Genomic DNA, 21,652 nt, shown 5'->3' on the forward strand with positions numbered 1-21,652 from the left:
CCCAGAGCAGCACAAAGGACTAGAAGGCTGCAGAGCTCAGTGGGTAAGGACTGGGTTTGGGGGCCAGACAGACCAAGGCTTGTAAAAGTGGGTTAATGATACCCACTTCAGGGAGTGTTAAGAAAATGAAACCGGGTAATGGATGTGGAAAAGCGCTAAGCACAGTCAGAGGCAGTTATTGCTCATTGTCTTGGTCTGGGATCTCCCCAGCTGACCCTAGGATAAAGATTTGAGGGCAAATTGTTTATTTTGGGGGTGATTCCAAAATGTGGGGTGAGGGTGAGGGAGTGGGGAAATGAAACAAGGAAGGGAGAAAAGCATACAGCTGGGAGTAGGCTTTGCCAGGGCAGCTGAGGTTTCCTTCTGCTGGAGTCTCTCAGGTGGAACCGCTTGAGAATCAGGAATTGTGCCACAGTCGGGGGGAGGGGGGGTACTTCTGGCCTGATCCCCAACCCCATACACTTCCACAGCTGAAAATGCCTCGGGGGAGACAAAATGACCCCAGCTAGGTCTGGGGGTCTGGGTGGACACTGACAGCATCTGCAACACACAATAAAAGGAACAGCAGTTAAAATTATTCAGGGTTGAGGGGCTCACAGCAAAGTAGGAGCAGGCAGGAACTACAAGCTCACTGTAGGGTAAAGAAAATGTCAAGGGCCTCCCCGGGGGCGCAGCGGTTGAGCACTGGGTTGCGAAGCTGCCAACAGCCTCTGCAGCGCCGGTTCAATCCCCGGCCACCGGGCGAGGGTCCCACAGGGCGCGCAGACCTCTCCTGCCGCCCGCTGCTCCCCTCAGCAGTGTACTTCGGTCCTTCTGCCTGTTCTGCCCCTGCTCTGGCTCTGGTGAATTCTCTCACCCTCCCGCGCTTCTGACTGTACCCAGTGCTTGTATAAATAAATAAATCTTTAAAAAAAAAAAAGAAAGAAAATGTCAAGCTTTTCTGCCCTCCTGCCATCAGGATAGATGCTGGATCCTTGCGGTCCTGAATGCATGCCTGATGGCGGACACCTGGAGTAGGGTGTGGGCATAGGTAGATGGGATTCACCTGGGCTAAGACTGGGCTTTTAAGGGCGGCGTCACGGGGACGCCAGCAGCAGCAGCAGCAGCAGCAGCAGCAGCAGAAGCCGAAAGAGAAGCCAAGAAGCAGCAGAACGAACGCTAGAGAGCCCAGATAGAGTGAAGACTTGCTGGGGGCTGGGAGGCCTGCTAGCCTCCCAGCCCCCCAGCCAGCACCCCTGCCTGCCATATGCCTGGTGAACCCCAAATAAAAGACCTGCAAAACTACTGAGGACTCTGACTCCTCCTTTACCTGGTCTGCATGGGATCAGAAAACCTGCACTGGTCCAGTTCCTGCCTTTTACAATTGGCGTAAGTCGGCAAGATCCATGCAGACGGGTATCGGAGCCCTCCGAAGACCTGGAGGGACTAAGGAGAACAGACTGTTTGCCTGTGATGACGCTAGAGGCGCCATGGTAGCACAGAAGGTGGACAACGTCCACGAGCTACAGGATGAGACCTGGCGTGAAGGAGACGCCCGAGAGAACCAGCCAACGACACCGGAAAGGACCAGCCAACGACACGGAAAGGACCAGCCAATGACCCCTGAGGCAGCAGGCCATTGCTGAAGCAGGGAGAGGCCAATGGACTTGAACTGATGGACTGATGGACTGACATTCCCGCCAGAAGGCGGAGGACCTTGCAGGTTGATATGATTTGGGACCCTGGGGGTGGAACAGTTTTGTTTGTAAACCCCAGGAGATGGGAATCTGGGGGTGGCCAGTGGGCCTAGATGGCCAAGAGCAGCCTATTATGCCCAGCAGCCAGGTGGAGGAGAAAAGCCAACTAAGAAGGCAAAAGCTGGTACTGATTCTAAGTTGAGAAGCCCTGAGTGGCTGTTAAGCAGCCTGGGTATGCTGAAGCCCTGTGAGTCTCGTAAAATCACCTGTGGGTGATGCCCTGCTCATTCTTGAGTGAGGGTGAGGAGCTGAGGAACCTGTCCTTGGGGGACAGTTGGGGAATGTGGCTTGGGGTGGAGCCCAAGCCGAATGCAGAGTTTGGATCCCCGACCCATGTGCTCGTGCAGTGGGTTGGCCTGAGTGCAGGGGTCTGCGAGTCCCATGGGTGGCTGTGAAGACCGAGTGTTGGAGCAACTGCAGACAGAAACCCTGAGGGTTGGCGATTACCCCCAACAGAATAAAATTGCCAATCCCAGAGCTAGCGCATCCTGGGGGTGGATGCTGTGTGTGCCTTGTAGCCGAGACTACAGCCAGAGAAGGCCAGGAAGCCTGACGGCTCCTGGTGTGTTACAGTAGATGCCGTGAGTGGTTCCCCTCCCTCGTATGAGCAGTGCCTTCGGCAGCAGATTTGGTGGCTCATCTGCTGGTACCAATAATTGTCTTTTGCACTAGGTTGGTGCCCTGCCTGGACTTATTTGTGTTCTGTTGTATTTTGTTATACTGTATTTTGTTATATTTGATGTATTTGCTTTTGTGGGCCATGGCTGCATTTTTTGTTTGCTTAGAAAATTGTACATATGTGTATAGACTGTATGGCAGAAAACCCTGAGGGGGTGGACTGTAGGGTAAAGAAAATGTCAGGCTTTTCTGCCCTTCCGCCATCAGGATAGATGATGGATCCTTGTCCTGAATACATGCCTGATGGCGGGCACCTGGAATAGGGTGTGGGCATAGGTAGATGGGATTCACCTGGGCTAAGACTGGGCTTTTAAGGGCGGCGTCACGGGGACGCCAGCAGCAGCAGCAGCAGCAGCAGTAGCAGCAGTAGAAGCCGAAGCAGAAGCCAAAAGAGAAGCCGAGAAGCAGCAGAACGAACGCTAGAGAGCCCAGATAGAGTGAAGACTTGCTCCAGCCAGCACCCCTGCCTGCCATATGCCTGGTGAACCCCAAATAAAAAACCTGCAAAACTACTGAGGACTCTGACTCCTCCTTTACCTGGTCTGCATGGGATCAGAAAACCTGCACAGTGGCCAGTCCTGCCCTTACACTCACCTAGGTTTTCTCTGGACCCTGTGCCACCACCTGACTTCCATCTGGGCACCCCTCAGACCCCTTGCCTGCCACACGCACCCACTGATAGCATCCTTTTCCTTCACAGCCCTTTCTCCACCCTGTCCCAAGACCCTAAAGCTAACCCTGCTGCCATCTGCCTCAGCCGCCTGTCTCCACCTGGCCTCTCTAGTTAGACTGTTTCTGGATCCAGGGAAAGTGTGACATGACTTTCAGCCTGAACCAGGCGTCCACTGGGATCTAAAGGTCCTGTCCAGATAGTTCTGCTTCTCCTCTTCCCCTCTCATTGCTGGAAACAAGCCTTCGAAAGGCACCTTCAAGATGGCGGCCCCTCCCTCCTGGTGCAGAAGAGGTTCAGTCCCCATCTATCAATATCTATTTACTGCTGGGGGCAACTAGAGAAAAATGTCATTCTCAGCTGAAATTACACGTGATGCTAGCAAAAGGATATTTTTGTTGTGAAATACAAATTGATGAATGTGCTTAACTCTGTATAAAGCAGCTTGTTCAATCTCAAATACAAATTTAAACATCTTTTTGCAGAAATTAACCACAAAAAAGAATTTTTTTTTATAGAGGCATGTTTTTCTTTGTTTGCTTGTTTGTTTGTTTTGTTTATACATGCACTGGGTACAGTCAGAAGCGCGGGAGGGTGAGAGAATTCACCAGAGCCAGAGCGGGGAGCGGGGAGCAGAGCAGGCAGAAGGACCGAAGTACACTGCTGAGGGGAGCAGCGGGCGGCAGGAGAGGTCTGCGCGCCATGTGGGACCCTCCTCCGGTGGCCGGGGAGCAGCCGGGGATTGAACCGGCGCCGCAGAGGACGCGGGCAGCTTCGCAACCCAGCGCTCCACTGCTGCGCCACCGGGGAGGCCCCAAGAAAAGAAATTTTTTAAACATTTTTTTTAATTTGTTATCCAAAAAAAAAAAGTAGAGGTCCAGCCCCTAAAAAGTGGTGTGGCTGCCACAGGTCAGCTTCCTGCCCTTCCCTGCCTTCCTGGTGCCTCCCTGTGCGGCTCAGCCCACCCTCACCCTGCCACATACCCTCCCCAGAGAGTTATTAAAGCTGGCTTAGGAGACAGCTGTGATTTGATAGGGGCTAGACAGGTGCTTCACCTAATGTTCTCAAATACCCCCTTTGCCCAATCTGGAATGTCTCCATTTTTCCTTTCCATTAAGGTACATATTCATTCATTTCATCATTCACCTAATCTCCTCAAGAAAACGTAATGAACCGGTCATCCTCCACAGCCTCATGCAGATTAATCCCTGTTTAACTGAGGTCTCACATAAGATTTGAGAATTCCAAAAGGAAAGTTCCAGAAGGAAGGGGCTTTCATGGAGCACCAGGCTTCTCAGGGACCACACGGAGGTCTGTAACGGAGGTTCTGACACCACCAGTCAGCAGGGGGAGATGGAGGGACACCAGCTCCTGGCAGCCCAGAGGGGGACCTTTTACAAGTCATCAACTCATCCACGTCTAGAGTGAGGGGCTGGCGGTCACCTCCACAGCTGTCAAGGCCACAGGGGTCCTGACGAGGAAGACCAAGTTCCAGGCCTCCGGTGAGCACTCAGGCGGGAAGACGGCGGTTCCCAGTCCCATGTCCTCTGGATTCTGCCACCGCGGCCCCCTGGGCATAGGGCGTGAGTGCCCCTCTGTAATCACAGGTCCTTGGAGGGGTCCGGTGTCCCTCTCAGCCCTTCCCTGTTCCCAGGTGCTTTGGGAACAGCCTTTCCAGCCCAAACTCAATTTTGGCCCGAGGCCTTCCCTCCCTCCTGCCCCTCGCCAGGAGCCTCTGATGCATGGGGGGGGGGGGGGGTGTCTTCCTCCTGCCCTGCTCCTGGCCCTTCACGACTAGAGGGGACTGGCAACGTGGGCCAGTTTCTCCTTCTCTCCCCTCAGCCCCTCCCCCAGTGCCACCAGCCTGGACATGTGTTCCAGCCAAGCGCTCACCTTCCTCTGTCCTTGCAGCCCGGGGCTAGTCCAGTCTCCCGACCTGCTCCACTTCTCTGTCCTTAAGCCAGAGAGGAGGCCCATCTGTGGGGTGCCCTGGGTCACCCCCAGTTTTGCCTGTGCCTCGGGCCTCTCTGTTTCCCCTCTCGGGCCTCAGTTTCCCCATCGGGTATGGTGGATGCCTGCGCTCTAGGGGCAGAGGCTGCAGCTCCAAGAGCTCACGCGGGAGGAAGGCGCCGGGCTCGGTGCAGCCTGCGCAGGGCCGCCTCTGTGCGGTGCCCCCGGGCCCGGCGGCGCGGCTCCCCCTCCGCGCCGCGCCCCTCCCGCTCTCCTCTCCTCCCCCTCTCCCCTTCCCGCCTCTTCCCTGCCTCTCCGCCCATCCGTCGGCTGCTCGCTCTTCAGCTGTCCTCGCTCCCTCGTGCCTCCCCGCGCCTCGCGGCTCCGCGCCCACCCCGGGGCGCAGCGCCCGGCCCCCCCCCCCCCCGCCTCGGGTCCCGGAGGAGCCCCCGGCGTCCCCGCCAGGCCCGGCCGCGCCGCAGCGCCGGCGGCCAGTGCGCAGCCCGGAGCCCGCCCGCCGCCAACCCGGAGCCCGGCGCCCACCGCGGGCGCGGAGCGAAGCCGACCCGCCCGCCGTCCGAGGCAGGTGAGGGCGGCTCAGGGGCGGGCGACGAGGCGTCCCCTTCGTTGTCAGCGGGGCCGCGGGAGCGCGGGGCAGTCGGGTCCTTCTGCCCTGAAAGGGGACCTGGGAGCTTTTTCATGAAAGAGGCTCAAGGGCTTTTACTCCAAGGGGATGGATGCAGGAAGGTCTGCAGGCGAGAGGGGCTGGGGTACTCCTTTGTGAGGGCATTTTCCCCCCATAGGATGAATTGGTTTCTTGGTGAAAGCGGGGCCAATCTTGCGGTGGGCTTTCAAGGTAGGTGGGGAGGGGGGGTGACTAGGGAGCTCTGAGAGCCCATCGCCCGCATGGCTGCGCCTCCCCTGTGGGTTCTGGGGCTCTGAGTCCGCCCAGCTCTGTGTCCCAGTTTTTCCTTTTTGAAGATGACTATTTTGAGCCCCACCTGGACAGAGCTGGGAACAGCCATTTCCTTCCCTGGAGCGATGCTGCCCACCTGTCACCCTCCCACCTCCCATCCGCTCAGGGAAGGGGGTTCAGGCAGAGACCCAAGGATGGAGGAAATGGGTAGTGGGGGGGGGGGAGAGGGAGGAAACAGAGGCTGGACGAGCAGGAGACCCTCCCATGCCGGCCGGTACACCAAATCTGCAGGGAGATGGCCGCAGGCAGGGTGGGCAGGTGCTCCTGGGCAAGACCTGCCAGGAAAGCTGCAGGGTCAGGAAGTTTGCAGCTCCCTATTCCCCGAAGGCTGAACATTAGAGCTGCTGTTTGTCTGGTTGTTTAGTTTTGCTTACTTTCCCTTTCACCCTGGATTCTGAGACTCATTTGTCGCTCTGTTACAACAACACACACGCAAGGCAGAGGACAGGTTGGCTAGAAACACCTGCGTTTAGGAGGGGAAGGTGGTGGATCGGAAGGCACCCTAAATTTGGCAGCAATAGACCTGGGTGCAAGCCTTGCCTCAATGCTCCATGGCCTTGGACCCAAATGTTTCCGTTTGTTGAATCTTGGCTTTCTCGTCTATGAAATGGGAAAGGGAGGGCCTAACAGTCTCGCAGGAACGTCCAAAGAGCTTTGTAAAAGGGGATCACCAAATACTCGCTGCCCTCACCAAGGTATGTTCATAGGGGACCATTGTGAGAATTAGAGAGGGTACCTCCTCCTCAGGGAGCGCGTTCAGCTGGTCTAGGGACTCGCGGTCTTTACTATGAGAATTAGAAAAAGAGACACCTTCCCTAGGGCCACAGAGCAGCCACAGGGAAAGGCAGCACACTGGAGGCTGAAGGTCTGTCACCCCATGAACACCCCTTTTGTTTCTAGGGCCCAGGGTGCTTGTGGCAGAGCGTGCCTGCTTGTATCTGTGGCATACGTGTGAGAACCTTCACACGAGGGTGCAGTAGACAGCACCCTCAGGTTGTAGGGCGCATCTGCTCTACTGCCCAACAACCCTCTCAGCAGCCTCCAAACCCACGTTCCCAGTAAAAACCCACCTCCGAGGCTATTGCCAGCTTATTTTCTTTCCTTCTTTGTCTCCACTGCAGAGTCTTTGGGTATTCCAGCCCCAAAGCCTGCGCCCTACTAGGAAACAGGATGGAATTCCACCAGTGGAGAGTAACTCCTTTAAGTCTAAAGGCCAAGCTCCCCGGGGTAGAAGTTATTGAGTCCCTAACCTCTTATGTCAAGAAATTGATGAGATTGCTTTTCTCAAGGGCACAGTGTCTGCACACCTGGATGGCACTGCAGTTCATAAATCCTGTTCACACCTGCTCTTAGAGCATCCTCCCAGTAAGCATGTGAGGCAGGTCTCCCCGTTTACACAGAGGAAGCCATGCCCAGAGAAGGAATTGCTTAAGGTTTCACAGCATGTAACTGGTCTGTCAGCTCTGTCCACTCCACGGCTTCCGAGGAACAAAGCTGCTGACCTCAGTTTTTCTGGAGCCCTGCGGGGAATATTGCTCTCCCTCTCCACCCCAGCAGCTTCTGGCTCTCTCCTTCCTCTCAGTGACTAGCCTCCAAGCTCAGACAAAGCACTTTCTCTTACTCCGATTTCATGGCTGCAGGGAGTGACCTCAAAGCCCCACTGTGCTGGCCTCCTTAATGCTAGAAGGCACCCTGGGGAGTTCAGAGGTGGGAGCTGACCCTGTGTCAGGCCAAGCATGGGGTCAGGGAACCACCATTTCCTTTCCTGCCCCGATGAGAGCTTAAACAGTGGCCATCACGGAGGACATGCATCCAGAGAGCCAGTGCTGCACAAAGGGCCAACCAAGGGCCACAGAACAGCCACAGGGAAAGGCAGCACACTGGAGGCTGAAGGTCCCAGACACCCCATGAACACCCCTTTTGTTTCTAGGGCCCAGGGTGCTTCTGGCAGAGCGTGTCTGCTTGTATCTGTGGCATACGTGTGAGAACCTTTACTGGAAGATGGGGTTCTGGTCCTTATTAAAAAAAAAAAAAAGTTGGAGAATCACTGGCCTAAGCTAATGGTTCCCCAGGTGTGGTCCCGGCCCGGCAGCACCTGCTACAGGCAGGAGCTTGTTCGAAAGGCAAATTCTCAGGCCTCATCCTAGATCTACTGAACAGACTCTCTGGGGGTGCAGCCAACAATGTGCGTGTGAACAAGCCCTAACGGTGCCACGCGCCCCTGACGCTGGAGAAGCACCGACCTCGTCGACGAGTGTAGGCGCCCCAGCTGGGGTCCGGGGCAGGGCTGAGACGAGAACTGTCCCCCCCAGCCCCGGGCACGCCTTGGCCCAGCCCTCCTCTCTTTCTGCCTCCCCTCCAGGCGCCATGCTGCTGCTCCTGCTGGGCCTGCTGGCCCCGGCCCCGGGCTGGGCCCTGGGCCCCGCGGCCGGCTCCACGGAGCTGCGCTCGGCCTTCTCGGCGGCGCGCACCACCCCGCTGGAGGGCTCGTCGGAGATGGCGGTGACCTTCGACAAGGTGTACGTGAACATCGGGGGCGACTTCGACGCGGCCACGGGCCGGTTCCGCTGCCGCGTGCCGGGCGCCTACTACTTCTCCTTCACGGCGGGCAAGGCGCCGCACAAGAGCCTGTCGGTGATGCTGGTGCGCAACCGCGACGAGGTGCAGGCGCTGGCCTTCGACGAGCAGCGGCGGCCCGGCGCGCGGCGCGCCGCCAGCCAGAGCGCCATGCTGCAGCTCGACTACGGCGACACGGTGTGGCTGCGGCTGCACGGCGCCCCGCAGTACGCGCTGGGCGCGCCGGGCGCCACCTTCAGCGGCTACCTGGTGTACGCCGACGCCGACGCGCCCGCGCCCGCGCCTGCGCACGCGCCGCCCGCGCACGCGCCCCCGGAGCCGCGCTCGGCCTTCTCGGCGGCGCGCACGCGCAGTCTGGTGGGGTCGGACGCGGGCCCCGGGCCGCGCCACCGGCCGCTCGGCTTCGACACGGAGCTCGTCAACATCGGGGGCGACTTCGACGCGGCGGCCGGCGTGTTCCGCTGCCGCCTGCCCGGCGCCTACTTCTTCTCCTTCACGCTGGGCAAGCTGCCGCGCAAGACGCTGTCGGTGAAGCTGATGAAGAACCGCGACGAGGTGCAGGCCATGATCTATGACGACGGCGCGTCGCGGCGACGCGAGATGCAGAGCCAGAGCGTGATGCTGGCGCTGCGCCGCGGCGACGCCGTCTGGCTGCTCAGCCACGACCACGACGGCTACGGCGCCTACAGCAACCACGGCAAATACATCACCTTCTCCGGCTTCCTGGTGTACCCCGACCTCGCCCCCGCCGGGCCCCCCGGCCTGCGGCCCCCCGAGCTCTGAGCCCCGACCCGGCAGGAGCCCGGGGCTGCCCAGCGCGGACTCTGCGAATAAAGCGGGCCCGCGTCGGCGCCTGTCTCCCCTGTCTCCCGGGGTCCTGAGCTCTGTCTTGGCCGCGCGCGCTGCTTTGGTCTGGGGCCCGGAGGGAGGCTGTACCGCTGGCCCCAGCGGGGGTCGGGGGCGGAGGGCGGGATTATGCCAGGAGGTGGGGGATGGGGGAAGCCCACCGCCCTAAGCCAGGGAGGGCCTCTCTTCTTGGCCCCTTTCCTCTAGCTCTGCCGGGACCACCTGCTACATCTCTCCTGGGGCCTGGCTGAGTCGTCTCTCCTGGGGCCAGGTGATGCCTGGCTACCTCACCGGGGGCGTGCTACCTCCCTGCCTTCTTATTGTGGGGGTGTGTGAATGGGATGAGCAGTTGATAGCCCAGCTGCCCTGACACCCACCCTCCCTCGATGCGGAGGGTTATTTGCTCAGGCCAGGGGTCAAAGCCCTTTTTCTGGATGTAGGACACAGGCAACAAGAGTGCCAGAACAGAGCGTTTTATGGGAGGAGCTATATGGGATCCGGGCTATGCCAGCCAGCCTGGGTTAGTCTCTTCCCAGCCACACTCACTCAAAGATGCTCATCTGAGCGTCGTCGTCGAGAGGGACCAAAGACTTCTCGCCCCAGTCTCTCCAAAAGGCAAAGCACCACCTGCTCCCCATCCACACCTCCAGATGTCCAGTCTAGCCCAAAATGGGAACTCAGGGACCCCAGAGCTTTGGGTTTAAACAAGTTTAGTGTAAATTAGGACTGAGTGCTAAGCACTTACAGGGTTTCTGTAGATTCACAGGACCTGCAGAGGTAGGACTTGGGGGATCTGACCTGACTTTACTCGGAGGCAGCTTCCCTGTCAGTATATCTTCAACCCAACCCTGACCCCAGTAAACACACACACACACACTGCCTGCAAGTCCTGCCTGGGAGTCAGGCTGGATGCAGCCCCTTGAAGAAGATGGGAGAGGGGTAAACTGGGGTCCAGGGTAAAAACCAGACCTGCACACAGTGGGAAGAACCAGGTGCCAGATGGAAGCTCCTGCCTGGGATGAGTCTGACAGGGTGTGGGGTGGGGGTTTGGCAGTGAGAGGGTTTAGGGTGAAGGGTGGAGGCCCAGAGCCACAGAGAAGGGGGCTGGCCCTGGGGACAAAGTCCTTACACAGGTCCCAGAGTGCGTTGGCAGCCTGGATATGTGGACACCAGTTCTTGGTCCCGGATGTACAGCTGTCCCATGTCATCCAGTTCCAGCCCAGAGCAGCTGTAAGGAAGGGGAACCAATTGAGGGATGTGCTGGGTTCTGGGGAGCAGGGAAGGGAACAAGAGTGGGCCCCGGGGGGCATAAGCAGACCCATGCTGGGTTGTCCCTCTCCCTTTCTAACCCTGAGCTTAGGGGCTTTTGGACACTTCCACTCCCGTGTCTCAGGTTGAAGAAAAAACCCTCAAACATTGCTTCCTGCATCTCCGTTCCCGCAGGCCCTCCCTCGCTGAACTGCAGTGTCCCAGCCACGCCTACCACGTCGTGTTGCCTGCGATACAAAAGGGCTCGAACTTTCCACTGCAGGCTGCTCCTGCGTTCCCTGCTTTTCACTGCTGTCTGCAATGGTAAAAAAGGGAGGGGCTAGCCCTAGCTTCCCAGGGGCTCTTTCCATCCCCCCAAGAATATGAAAATTTTGCTTGTTAGCCTGTAGGATCCTTGCTCCCTACTTGTCAGGACTTCCCTGTTCCTACCCAGATGGACGGGCTGCTTACTTAACAGGAAAAAGTTGGTAGCAAGAGCTCTAGCTTGGCCCTCCTCCCTCGAGGTAGGAAAGGGTCCAGGCAGAAATATTATCTTGCCGTCTCTCCTCACCCTCAAAGCACCCTGCATCAGAGCCCAGTCCCTGACACCCTGTCCAGCCCAACCTCTAGGGAGCCTCTAAGTAGCCAAGAGCTTCAGCTGAAAAGCCAGGTCCTCCACATGCATGGGATGCTGGCTGGTAGGAGCCACCAGCTTGAACTCAGGTAGGGCGTCTGTCCCCTGGAAAACAGACCAGCAGCTCCTGAATGTCTTGCCCCAACCCTAGACAGCCTTTGTTCCTTACAGCAGTCTCAGCTCAGGCCAGAGTCCTGAAAGAGTCTCTGAGCCCAAATGTGATGGGTTATTCAAGTGCAGGGGAACAGGATGTGGGGCTCAAGACTCAAACATGGTGAGTGGGGGTTTTCCTGGTCCTGTACAGGCCCATGGACCCATTAGCTGCCACCAGTCTGCTGTGACAAGCCCATCCCAAGCTCAGTGGACAATGAGAACTTTCAGTTTCAGCTGCAGAATCTCTCAAAAATACATCCAGGCCGGTAGGTCACTAAATCCACAAATGCTCTACTTCATTCCATTAAAGTAAGATTCCCCACTTTGGTAGTCTTTCTAAGGCAGCAGGGAAAAACCCCTGCCTGCATCTCCCCGGTCCTGAGTCAAAGCTTCAATTCTAGCCATAATAAACACAGAGAGTAGTGAATCTAAGTAAGATTTTATTTACACAGACAGGCAATGATAGAAAAGATGCTTTCAAGGAGTCACATGCTTTCCCTGAACTACTTGGTTTCGGGTTTCTTGTCACCGGCTTCAAGCTTGAGACTCTCAGGGGGCTGGCGATAGGCAGGGAAAGCTTCCCAAGGGCTGTTCAGGTCAAACTTGCGGAACTCCTGGGCCAACTCCACCGGCTCAGCCACCACCCGCTTCACCTCATCGTCATAGCGTAACTGCGAAAGAAAAAGGCAGGCTTGAGTGCTGAGACAGGCGTAGTCAAAGTCATTTACGCCCTGCCACCACTGGCTAAGTTCCCATCCTCACCCCCCACACCCCAAATGAGCTCTGAGCTCCTTTTCCAGCAGAAATGACTTTTCTTACCCATCCACACACTCATAAGTAAGGCAGCGGTGAGCATTTGCCCAGTATTAGTGAGCAAGTCAGTGGGTTTTTTTTTAAAAGAGTAAACCTAAACTGGCAAGTCTCAAGTTCAGATCCTGTGGCCTTGGCAGGGCTTTTCTTATTGGACAATCAGTTTAATAATTTAGGACAGTCAGGTGCTGGGAATGGGAAATACCAAGAAAAAGGAGCATGTGGGAACTGAAGAGAAAGGCTAACTGCCACCCTCTTAATATTTCTAAAAAGTTACTTTGCTATAAAATCACAAGTGTTTAAGTATAGAACAGACCATCTTCCTGCTAATAAACAATAGGCAGCACGCAGATGGCACAGTACAGCCCTGGAATTCTTTGTAAGGCCGTTGTAGTCACATGTTATTGGGCTGGACGCTAGCCATTCTCAACACCCCATCATTTAGTTGAGCCTGCCTGTCAGCTGTTTTCTTAGAGACCCAGGGCAGGGTCAAACGAGTGTCTACTTCAGGATCATGGGACAGACTAGGTCCCCAGCTGTCTTGGTCATGAAAATGGTCATTACAATGGCTAGCACCCAATTGAGCATTTATAATATGCCATAACACACACACACACATTATTTAGTGTACCAGAAATCTAACAGTTAAGTACAATTACTGTTCTCATTTTGCAGATGAGAAAACTGTGCCAAAGAGAAACTAAGCAATTGGCCCCAGATTACAATAGCAGAGCTAGAATTTGCAGGCAGAGTCAATACTCTTAAACCACCACAACCCACAGGCCATATTTCCTGCCAAGCTCATGCTCCTGCAGGTTTCTAGCTGTCCCCTCCCTGCTACTGCCCCAGTTCCAAAGTTCCCACCTCAACATAGCCAGACAGGGGAAAGTCTTTCCGGAAAGGGTGTCCCTCAAAGCCATAGTCTGTCAGGATCCTTCGTAGGTCAGGGTGATTAGCAAAGAAGACTCCAAACATGTCCCAAATCTAGATTTAAAAAAAAAAAAAGGCTCTCAGGCACCCAGTCATCACACCACGACAAAGATGAGGGGCTGCACTGCAGCTGGTAGATCTGGTAGTTTCAACCAATTCCCCAACTCCAGCCTAGAGGCAGGGCCAACCATGTCCAGTAACTCACCTCCCGCTCATACCAGTTGGATGCTTTGAACACAGAGACAGTAGACTCAATGGGTGTCAGTTCATCTGTATAGGTCTTTACACGGATCCTTGAGTTGAAGCGCAGAGACAGCAGGTTGTAAACAATCTAGGGAGAACAGAGGGAGCTGCAGGACCAAGATAGCCACAAGTTGAGGAATTAGGGGCGAGTGAGTCACCCAGTGAAGCATCAGGGATACAAGGTTGGTTATTGGCTCCACTCCACGAACTTGCCCTTCTGTCCTGAAGCTTAAAACCTCAAGATGCTCCTATACTTACACTTCCTTTTAAAGGCCTCAGCCAGGATATAAATCAGCACGTTAGCACACTTATCTTTTTTTTTTAATAAATTTTATTTTTATATTCCCCATACAATTGCAACCCCCCCATTCTGATCCCAATCCCTCCCCTTCCGCCCCCCACCCCCCCAAAAGTGTCTCTGTTTCATAGTTTTTTGTTGATTCTGATTTTCACTTTCTTATAGTTATTCATTTTCCTGGTCCCTTATTTAAGTTTTCTAGATTCCTGCTATGAGTGAGACCATCCGGTATTTTTCTTTTTCTTTTTGGCTTATTTCGCTGAGCATGATCCCTTCCAGCGCTATCCATGTTGCTGCAAATTGCATGTGTTTATCTTTTTTGAATGCTGAGTAATATTCCATGGTGTATATGTACCACATCTTCTTGATCCAGTCATCTATTTTTGGGCATTTGGGTTGTTTCCAAAGCTTAGCTATTGTAAACAGTGCTGCTATAAACATAGAGGAAGCACACTTATCTTTGTTCAAGCTCTTCCCTTTGTGTGGGATGTTCTCCCCAGCCCCAATCCTCACTGGGCTAATGCCGGGTCTCCTGGTCATCCATTAAGACTCAGCACCAACGTTCTATTCTCTTTCCATCAAAGAAGTTTCCCAGATACCTGAGTGCCCTTCTGTGTTCTTATAGCATTTCTAGCACCCCAAGTTTGCATATTATTACAGTAAGTTGTTTTGTGTCCTTCCTCACTAGAGTAGAAGGAGGGACTCCTGGAAGGTAGGTATTGGCTCTTATTTCTCTCTTAATCCCAGGATCCGGCAAACAGTAGGTGATCCGTGATTACTGATAGTTATATGGACTAAGCATGTCTGTGCTATACGATCTACCTATACTATCTCATTTAATCCTCACAACCAGCCCTTAAGATAGGAAAGCTTGGGGCCTCCCTGGTGGCACAAGGGGTTAAGACGCAGCACTATGACTATCTGCAGCCACCGCAGCACAAGTTTCATCCCCAGCCAGGGAGGTGACCCACATGGCGCAGCAGACCTCTCCTGGTTCGCCCGCTGCTCCCCTCAGCAGTGTATTTCAGTCAATCTGCCTGTTCTGTTCCCCATTCTGTCTCTGGTGAACTCTCTCACCCCCCAAATCTCTGGCCTGTACCCCAGTTCTTGTATGCATGAATGAACAAATCTTAAAAAAAAAAAAAAAGGAAAACTAAAACTCAAAAAGATTACACAAAATGCTTGACGTCACACAACCTATTAGCGGCAGAGCAAGGATTCAAACTTGAGGTCTGCCTGATTTTGAGGCCCTACTCTGACAGCTACATTACCCTGTTTGATGCAAACTGAAATTAAGGGGGTTACAGTTCCCACAAATAATCATTACCCTAAAATTGTCCTGTCCCCTTTCCTTCCTTTACTCCCCACAGAGTCTCAAATCTCCTGACTGACCTCAAAACGGTTCTGCCGGGTGGGAATGTCCACTGCTGTCAAGTCAGCCAAGGATTTGAATTGTGCGTTAGTGTGATCCCTGAGAAAAGTCAGCACCGGGATGACTCCATCAGGATGGATGCAAATCTCTAACTCATTGAAGCAAGACACCTGCACACATGGAAGGGGAGGGGAGAAGGAACAAAGTTATTGAGGAGGCAGCTAACTTCAGCTGGGGTCTCCTGGTTGAAGGCAGAGAAAGAAGCCCAAATTTGGATGCAGGAGTCCATGGTTTCTTTGATACTAGGCTAACTCATTCCGTATCACCTGAGAACACAATTCTTTCTTTCTTGACCCAGACCAAACAACAATGAATATTACCTGAACTTGCTGGACATACTTGGGCAGAATTTCAGCTACATATTCCCCAAAAGCTGAGAGCTGCTTGTGGGCTACATCATCCCGGGGTCTGACTGTGGCTGGAAGAAGAAGGCACATATATATATATATATATATATATATATATATATATATATATATATATATATATATAATTAAAAGATTTATTTATTCATGCATATAAGACCTGGCGTACAGGCCAGATGTGTGTGTGTGTGGAGGGGTGGGGGCGAGAGGATTCACCAAAGACAGAGTGGGGAATAGAACGGGTGGATTGACTGAAATACACTGCTGAGGGGAGTAGCGGGCGAGTCAGGAGAGGTCTGCTGCATCATGTGGGTTTCTCCCCGGATGGCCGGAATCGAACCCACGCTGCAGAGGCTGCGGACAGCTTCACAGCGCAGCGCTCGACCCACTGCGCCACCAGGGAGACCCAGGAGAAGGAATATTTAACAAAGGAATGGAGATGGCAGCAGCAATCTGGCACCTGGTATCTTGGGCTTGTAAGGGGTTCAGTCTCCTAACAGGAGTCTGCAGAACTTTGAGAAAGGAGAGAGTGGATGGTTCTTCTTCCGGGGAATATGAAATGATGGAAACTTGCCACCTACATAGACTCTTCTTACTACTGCAGCTGACGTGTCTGCCTCTTCTCAGATGCTTCTTCCTTCACAGTGCCTGCATTTCTGCTAAACCAGAAATGTCCCACCAGACTAGTTCCTTAAGGGACAGACTCATAACTTTTGCCTCTCTGAAACTCCTTAACACCTGGCTCAGAACAGTTTCTCAAGCTAAGAGCTTCTTCAGGGTTAAAGAGCCCTCATAGATTGTCTAGTTAAAACCTCTTTTTGCCTTTATTGTTGCATAGTTAGGGAGAAACTGAGTCCCAGAAAGGGGGGTAATGCCAGGTCTTCTGGCTTCCATTTGGGTTAAGTTGATTGTAACTTATCTCCATACTTTCATTCATGGAACCCTAAATCACTAATCACCCACATATCACAGGCTTCAGAATAATATTAAGCGTTCTCAGCGTTTGGCAGCAGGCAGGTCGGCCCTGTCACTCACTAAGTCTGAGACTCTGGGAAAGTTACTTCTTTGATTTGTCTCTTGATTTGCCTGAAGGGCGTAATACTATCTACATGGTAAGAGTAATGTGAGGACTAAGTAAGGTTATTCACTAAAACGCTCAGCAAGGCGTCTAGCATACATTACTATCTGCACTTACTTAATGTGAACTACTATTCTAACAGTTCTCTGCAGCTCAAAGGTTGTTCCTGTTCTCAAAGAGCTGTTTAGTTAGCAAAAAAGGGAATCGTGGAAAGGGAAATGCACCAAGGTAGTAAGGGTCGTAGCACAGAAGCCTAAGGGCACAGTAAATGCCCGATTCTGAAGATCACTGCAGTCAGGCCTCCAAGGACGAGCAGAGATTTGCCAGGAGGTCGAAGGGAAGGGCATCCCGGGGCAAGTGCAGACATCTGACGAAGGGAGTGAAGGAGCCCCCGCCTACAGTCCCGAAAAGGGCCCGGCCCGCACATACTCACGGCGCGAGTCGGCCGCGGCGCTCTCCTTCCTCACTGGCAGCAACAGCGCCGAGGGTCGCCCGGCCACTGCACGGGGAGATAAAAGGTACAGGAACGCAGAGTGAGGCCCGAGGGACTCCCTGCGCCCGGCGCGCCGCTTCGCCTTCCCCAGTTCTCAGCCGGCTGCCCCCAGCTCACCCGCGGTCCGCGCCACAGCCCCCACGAGCCCCCGCCACCAGCCCCTAGTTGCCGCAGCCGCCATGTTCCCCGGATGCAGACCAGGCAGCCACGGCAAGACCCACAGGACACGGAGCCCCAAGGGCACGGACCGGAAGCGGAAGTGTGCATCTGATCTTCTTCCGGGCGGGCGCGAGGTCGGAAGCAGAGGTTCCGGATTCCGGGCTTCGGAATGAAAGGAGGGAACGCAGGTGAGAAAGCGAGGCAGGCAGGTGGGGAAACCGTGAGGTGAACGCGGCCCTAGTTTGGTGTGCCAGAGGCTGGAAAGAAGGCGAGGACCCTAAAGAACCGGACGGGTGAGAGAGGAGACGGGGCGGGGACTCTGGATCCCACATTCCACGCCCCTTCCCCGTTGCTTAAACCAAGCTTTGGACGAAGGCCGGCGGGCGGGAGCGAGCGTGCCGGCGGGGGGAGGGGAAGAACGGTCTCCCTGGCGACTGTTTCCCAGACGACTCCGGGTGAGCGCGACGCTGCACGTGGCAACAGGCCTCCGCGTGCCCCTCACTGAGGACGGCTGGTATCTATTTCAAATTCTGGGACAGAGTCTTGGGCAGTCATTAGAGCGAGTGGGGGAAAGCTCTGCGAAGAGCAAATTTGGGGCTGACTGATGCCCCAGGCCAAGCCTAATATTGGAAGGTATGGACTCCACGGAGGCGGGACTGGGGGGAGTTTGCATCCTCGAGCATCACTAGTTTTATGCCCAAGAGTTATTTGGCTAGTAAGTCTTTTTGCCAGATTTTTAAAATTATAGGCTTTTTCCAGTCCCTTGCTTTCTTTCATGTGTTGACATAAATACCAAGTCTTTTATTGTATCGTAGAAAGGAATAGCCTGTGTTTTCTCAGGGAAGCACCCAAACAGGAACGTTTATTGATTTAATTAGGGATGGGGTTCCGCCACAGGAGAGTGAACCCAACTATGTTGAAGGAGAGCATCAGAAAAGTCCCCCACTTTGCTCTCACTTTTCCCTCCTCCCTCCCTGAATTGGCCAGTTGGATTCTTATACAGTGGCTGTGGAGTCCCTGAATTACTCAGGGTAGTGTTGCATTGCAGACAGCTGGCAGAGAGAGAAGATGGCTACCATGGAATCACCAGAGGAGCCTGGAGCATCCATGGATGAGAACTACTTTGTGAACTACACTTTCAAAGATCGGTCACATTCAGGCCGTGTAGCTCAGGGCATCATGAAACTGTGCCTGGAGGAAGAGCTCTTTGCTGATGTCACTATTTCAGTGGAAGGCCGGGAGTTTCAACTCCACCGGCTGGTCCTCTCAGCTCAGAGCTGCTTCTTCCGGTCCATGTTCACTTCCAACCTGAAGGAGGCCCACAACCGGGTGATTGTGCTGCAGGATGTCAGTGAGTCCGTTTTCCAGCTCCTGGTTGATTATATCTACCATGGAACTGTGAAACTTCGAGCTGATGAGCTGCAGGAAATTTATGAGGTGTCAGACATGTATCAGCTGACATCTCTCTTTGAGGAATGTTCGAGGTTTTTGGCCCGCACAGTGCAGGTGGGGAACTGCCTTCAGGTGATGTGGCTAGCAGATCGGCACAGTGATCCCGAGCTCTACACTGCTGCCAAGCACTGTGCCAAGGCCCATCTGGCCCAGCTGCAGAGCACAGAGGAATTTCTCCACTTACCCCACCATCTACTCACTGATATCATCTCCGGTAAGTTGAGGGGGAGGGCGCATCATATCCAGCTGCTTGGGTATGGCACCTACAGGGGAAAGCCTGAAAGGAACCCTCAGGCTTCCTGGTATTATTCCCTATAATAAATGTAGTCACTTTCTGAGAATGAGTTGAGATTTAGTTTAGCTATTTGTCAGAGTCACAGAGGAAGAAGCCAACAAAATAAAAGCAGCAGCATTGATCCACAAAAGGTAGTGAGGAGCTATTTATATTCAAACTTCTGCTGTGCATAAGTGTCCTCATTTGTTTTATACTTTATATATACATAAAGGATGAGCTACCCAAGTAATTTGATGATGAGTCAAGATAACTAATCAGGAATATTTTAAATAATAGACCAACTTTAAGTAACCACCCTGACCCTGCATGGTCTAATCATACTTTCGGTCTGAGTTTTGCAGCTCAGATTGGCAACTGGGAATATATCAAACCATCCATTTTGATTAAAAGAAACAGGGCAACTGTAGGTAAATTCCTCCTACACATGTGTCCATTGTGGTAGTCTAACAAAGTGATTCACGTCTTTAAAGCCCTCGGCTCTAAATTTCCCTTTCTGATTGTTGACCTGCCATTGATCATGCTTTTCCTTTGGCTCTCACAGATGGAGTTCCATGTTCCCAGAACCCAACAGAGGCAATAGAAGCCTGGATCAATTTTAATAAAGAAGAAAGAGAGGCGTTTGCAGAGTCACTTAGGACTAGTTTGAAGGTAAGGCAGATTTCTTGGGTTGGGACATCATAGTATCCACACATTCCAGCTGTCTATAGGTCTGTCCTCTTTAGTAACTGGTGAGTAAGTTGTCTCTGGTTTGAAGTTGATAAGAGGTGGGGAGGAAGACTCACACATGAAGCCAGAAACCGCCAACCTCTCTACTCTAAAGCTCCTTGAGAACTGCATTAATAATCCTAAGCAACCTTTTGTCTAAAGCACTAGCTCCTGATTTTTTTTTTTTTTTTAAGCTGGAAGGATGAATGCAACAGGCTATCTACCCTAGCATAAAATGCGTGAAAGAAAGCAATTGAAGATTATGGTAATTAGAAGGAAGCAGGTTAGAGTAAGAGTGTGGTCCAGAAACTTAAGGATATGCATTTCAGCTGAGCCTTGACCTAGAAGGGATAGATACCATTTATAACTTTAATTTTGCCAATAGGAAATTGGGGAGAATGTGCACATTTACCTGATCGGGAAAGAGTCATCTCGTACTCACTCGCTGGCTGTGTCTTTACACTGTGCTGAAGATGACTCCATCAGTGTAAGTGGCCAAAACAGCTTGTGCCACCAGATCACTGCGGCCTGCAAGCATGGCGGAGACTTGTATGTGGTGGGAGGGTCCATCCCACGGCGCATGTGGAAGTGCAACAATGCTACTGTGGACTGGGAGTGGTGTGCACCATTGCCTCGGGACCGGCTCCAGCACACCCTGGTGTCTGTGCCTGGGAAAGATGCTATATATTCACTGGGTGGCAAGACACTGCAGGATACCCTCTCCAATGCAGTTATCTATTATCGGGTAGGTGATAATGTCTGGACTGAGACAACCCAGCTAGAGGTGGCTGTGTCAGGAGCTGCTGGTGCCAACCTCAATGGGATCATCTACTTACTAGGGGGGGAGGAGAATGACCTGGACTTCTTTACCAAACCATCCCGACTCATTCAGTGTTTTGACACAGAGACAGACAAGTGCCATGTGAAGCCCTATGTGCTGCCCTTCGCTGGCCGCATGCATGCAGCTGTGCATAAGGACCTGGTATTCATCGTGGCTGAAGGGGACTCCCTGGTATGCTACAATCCCATGCTAGACAGCTTTACGCGGCTTTGCCTTCCTGAGGCCTGGAGCTCTGCCCCATCCCTCTGGAAGATCGCCAGTTGTAATGGGAGCATCTATGTTTTTCGGGACCGATATAAAAAGGGGGATGCTAACACCTACAAGCTTGACCCTGCCACTTCAGCCATAACTGTCACCAGAGGCATTAAGGTGCTGCTTACCAATTTGCAGTTTGTGTTGGCCTAAGGCAGTGTGCAAAGAGCGGCTGACTTGCCCTCTTTCCCTTTTTCAGCACCAACCCATCCAATACCAAGTCCCGATTCAGAATACTATGGTTTTGGGGGGCACATGTTAGAAAAGCAGCACCTTACCCCTTCCCTGAACCCATAGAAGTATCTGTTGGGGCTTTTTAGACTGCTGCTGCTGAGCTGGCTGCTTGCACTGAGTAGGCCAGCCTATTCTCTGCCACCCCCTGGTCAGCCTGTGCCTCACTACAGATTCCTTAGAGCAAGCAAGCCTCTCTTTAGACCTTGGGCACACCCTCCCCCCTTTACCTGATCAATGTTAAATAGAATCATCCCCATCCCCATCCCAAGGAAGGAGAAAAGATGCCCAGTCTTCCTTTTTTTCTATAGCCTGCAAAGTGGCTAGTTGGTAATTTTTCCACAAAGAATTAGGTGTTAAGCGTTTTCCTTCAGGCTTTGGTGGGAGAATGGACTAAGCTGAAGGTGTCCTTCACCAGCAACAGTCAACTCTAGAATACAGAATATTCTGTCTCTTGTTTTGTCATATATCGTCAGGAAACATATACTTTGGTTTTATTTTTGGCTAACTCCAAGGGGTAAGCCAGAAAGAAGTAGAAAGGATTATTTCTGATTAATAGCAGAAACTTTTTTCAAATTCAATACATAAAGGTCTCTACTC

General features: G+C 53.2%; 3 protein-coding genes across 5 annotated transcripts; 2 read left to right on the forward strand and 1 right to left on the reverse strand.

The window, feature by feature from the left end:
- Positions 1 to 8,377: 8,377 nt before the first annotated feature.
- C1QTNF4 (C1q and TNF related 4) lies at positions 8,378 to 9,420 on the forward strand (the record flags this gene model as incomplete). Its single annotated transcript, XM_084236156.1, has 1 exon — positions 8,378 to 9,420. One exon carries the CDS (start codon positions 8,378 to 8,380, stop codon positions 9,368 to 9,370), a length of 993 nt encoding a protein of 330 aa, XP_084092282.1. The 3' UTR covers positions 9,371 to 9,420.
- Positions 9,421 to 11,895: 2,475 nt separating this feature from the next.
- On the reverse strand, positions 11,896 to 17,298 carry NDUFS3 (NADH:ubiquinone oxidoreductase core subunit S3; the record flags this gene model as incomplete). The annotated part of the gene is made up of 7 exons (XM_084242739.1): positions 11,896 to 12,139; positions 13,143 to 13,262; positions 13,414 to 13,539; positions 15,142 to 15,291; positions 15,502 to 15,599; positions 17,058 to 17,123; positions 17,235 to 17,298. The coding sequence occupies 7 exons, from the start codon at positions 17,296 to 17,298 to the stop codon at positions 11,972 to 11,974; spliced, it is 792 nt and encodes a 263-aa protein (XP_084098865.1). The 3' UTR covers positions 11,896 to 11,971.
- A 40-nt stretch (positions 17,299 to 17,338) lies between these two features.
- Positions 17,339 to 20,974, forward strand: KBTBD4 (kelch repeat and BTB domain containing 4; the record flags this gene model as incomplete). Of its 3 annotated transcripts, none has more annotated exons than XM_084241437.1 (4): positions 17,339 to 17,485; positions 18,325 to 18,942; positions 19,565 to 19,671; positions 20,114 to 20,974. In XM_084241437.1, the coding sequence occupies 4 exons, from the start codon at positions 17,446 to 17,448 to the stop codon at positions 20,972 to 20,974; spliced, it is 1,626 nt and encodes a 541-aa protein (XP_084097563.1). The 3 variants fall into 3 exon arrangements, with proteins under 3 accessions (XP_084097563.1, XP_084097562.1, XP_084097564.1); XM_084241436.1 differs by having other exon boundaries at positions 17,446 to 17,464; XM_084241438.1 differs by lacking the exon at positions 17,339 to 17,485 and adding an exon at positions 17,536 to 17,569.
- Positions 20,975 to 21,652: the final 678 nt, after the last annotated feature.

The sequence above is a fragment of the Talpa europaea genome (genome assembly GCF_964194135.1).
Source record: "Talpa europaea genome assembly, chromosome: 1".
Taxonomy (NCBI): Eukaryota; Metazoa; Chordata; class Mammalia; order Eulipotyphla; family Talpidae; genus Talpa; species Talpa europaea.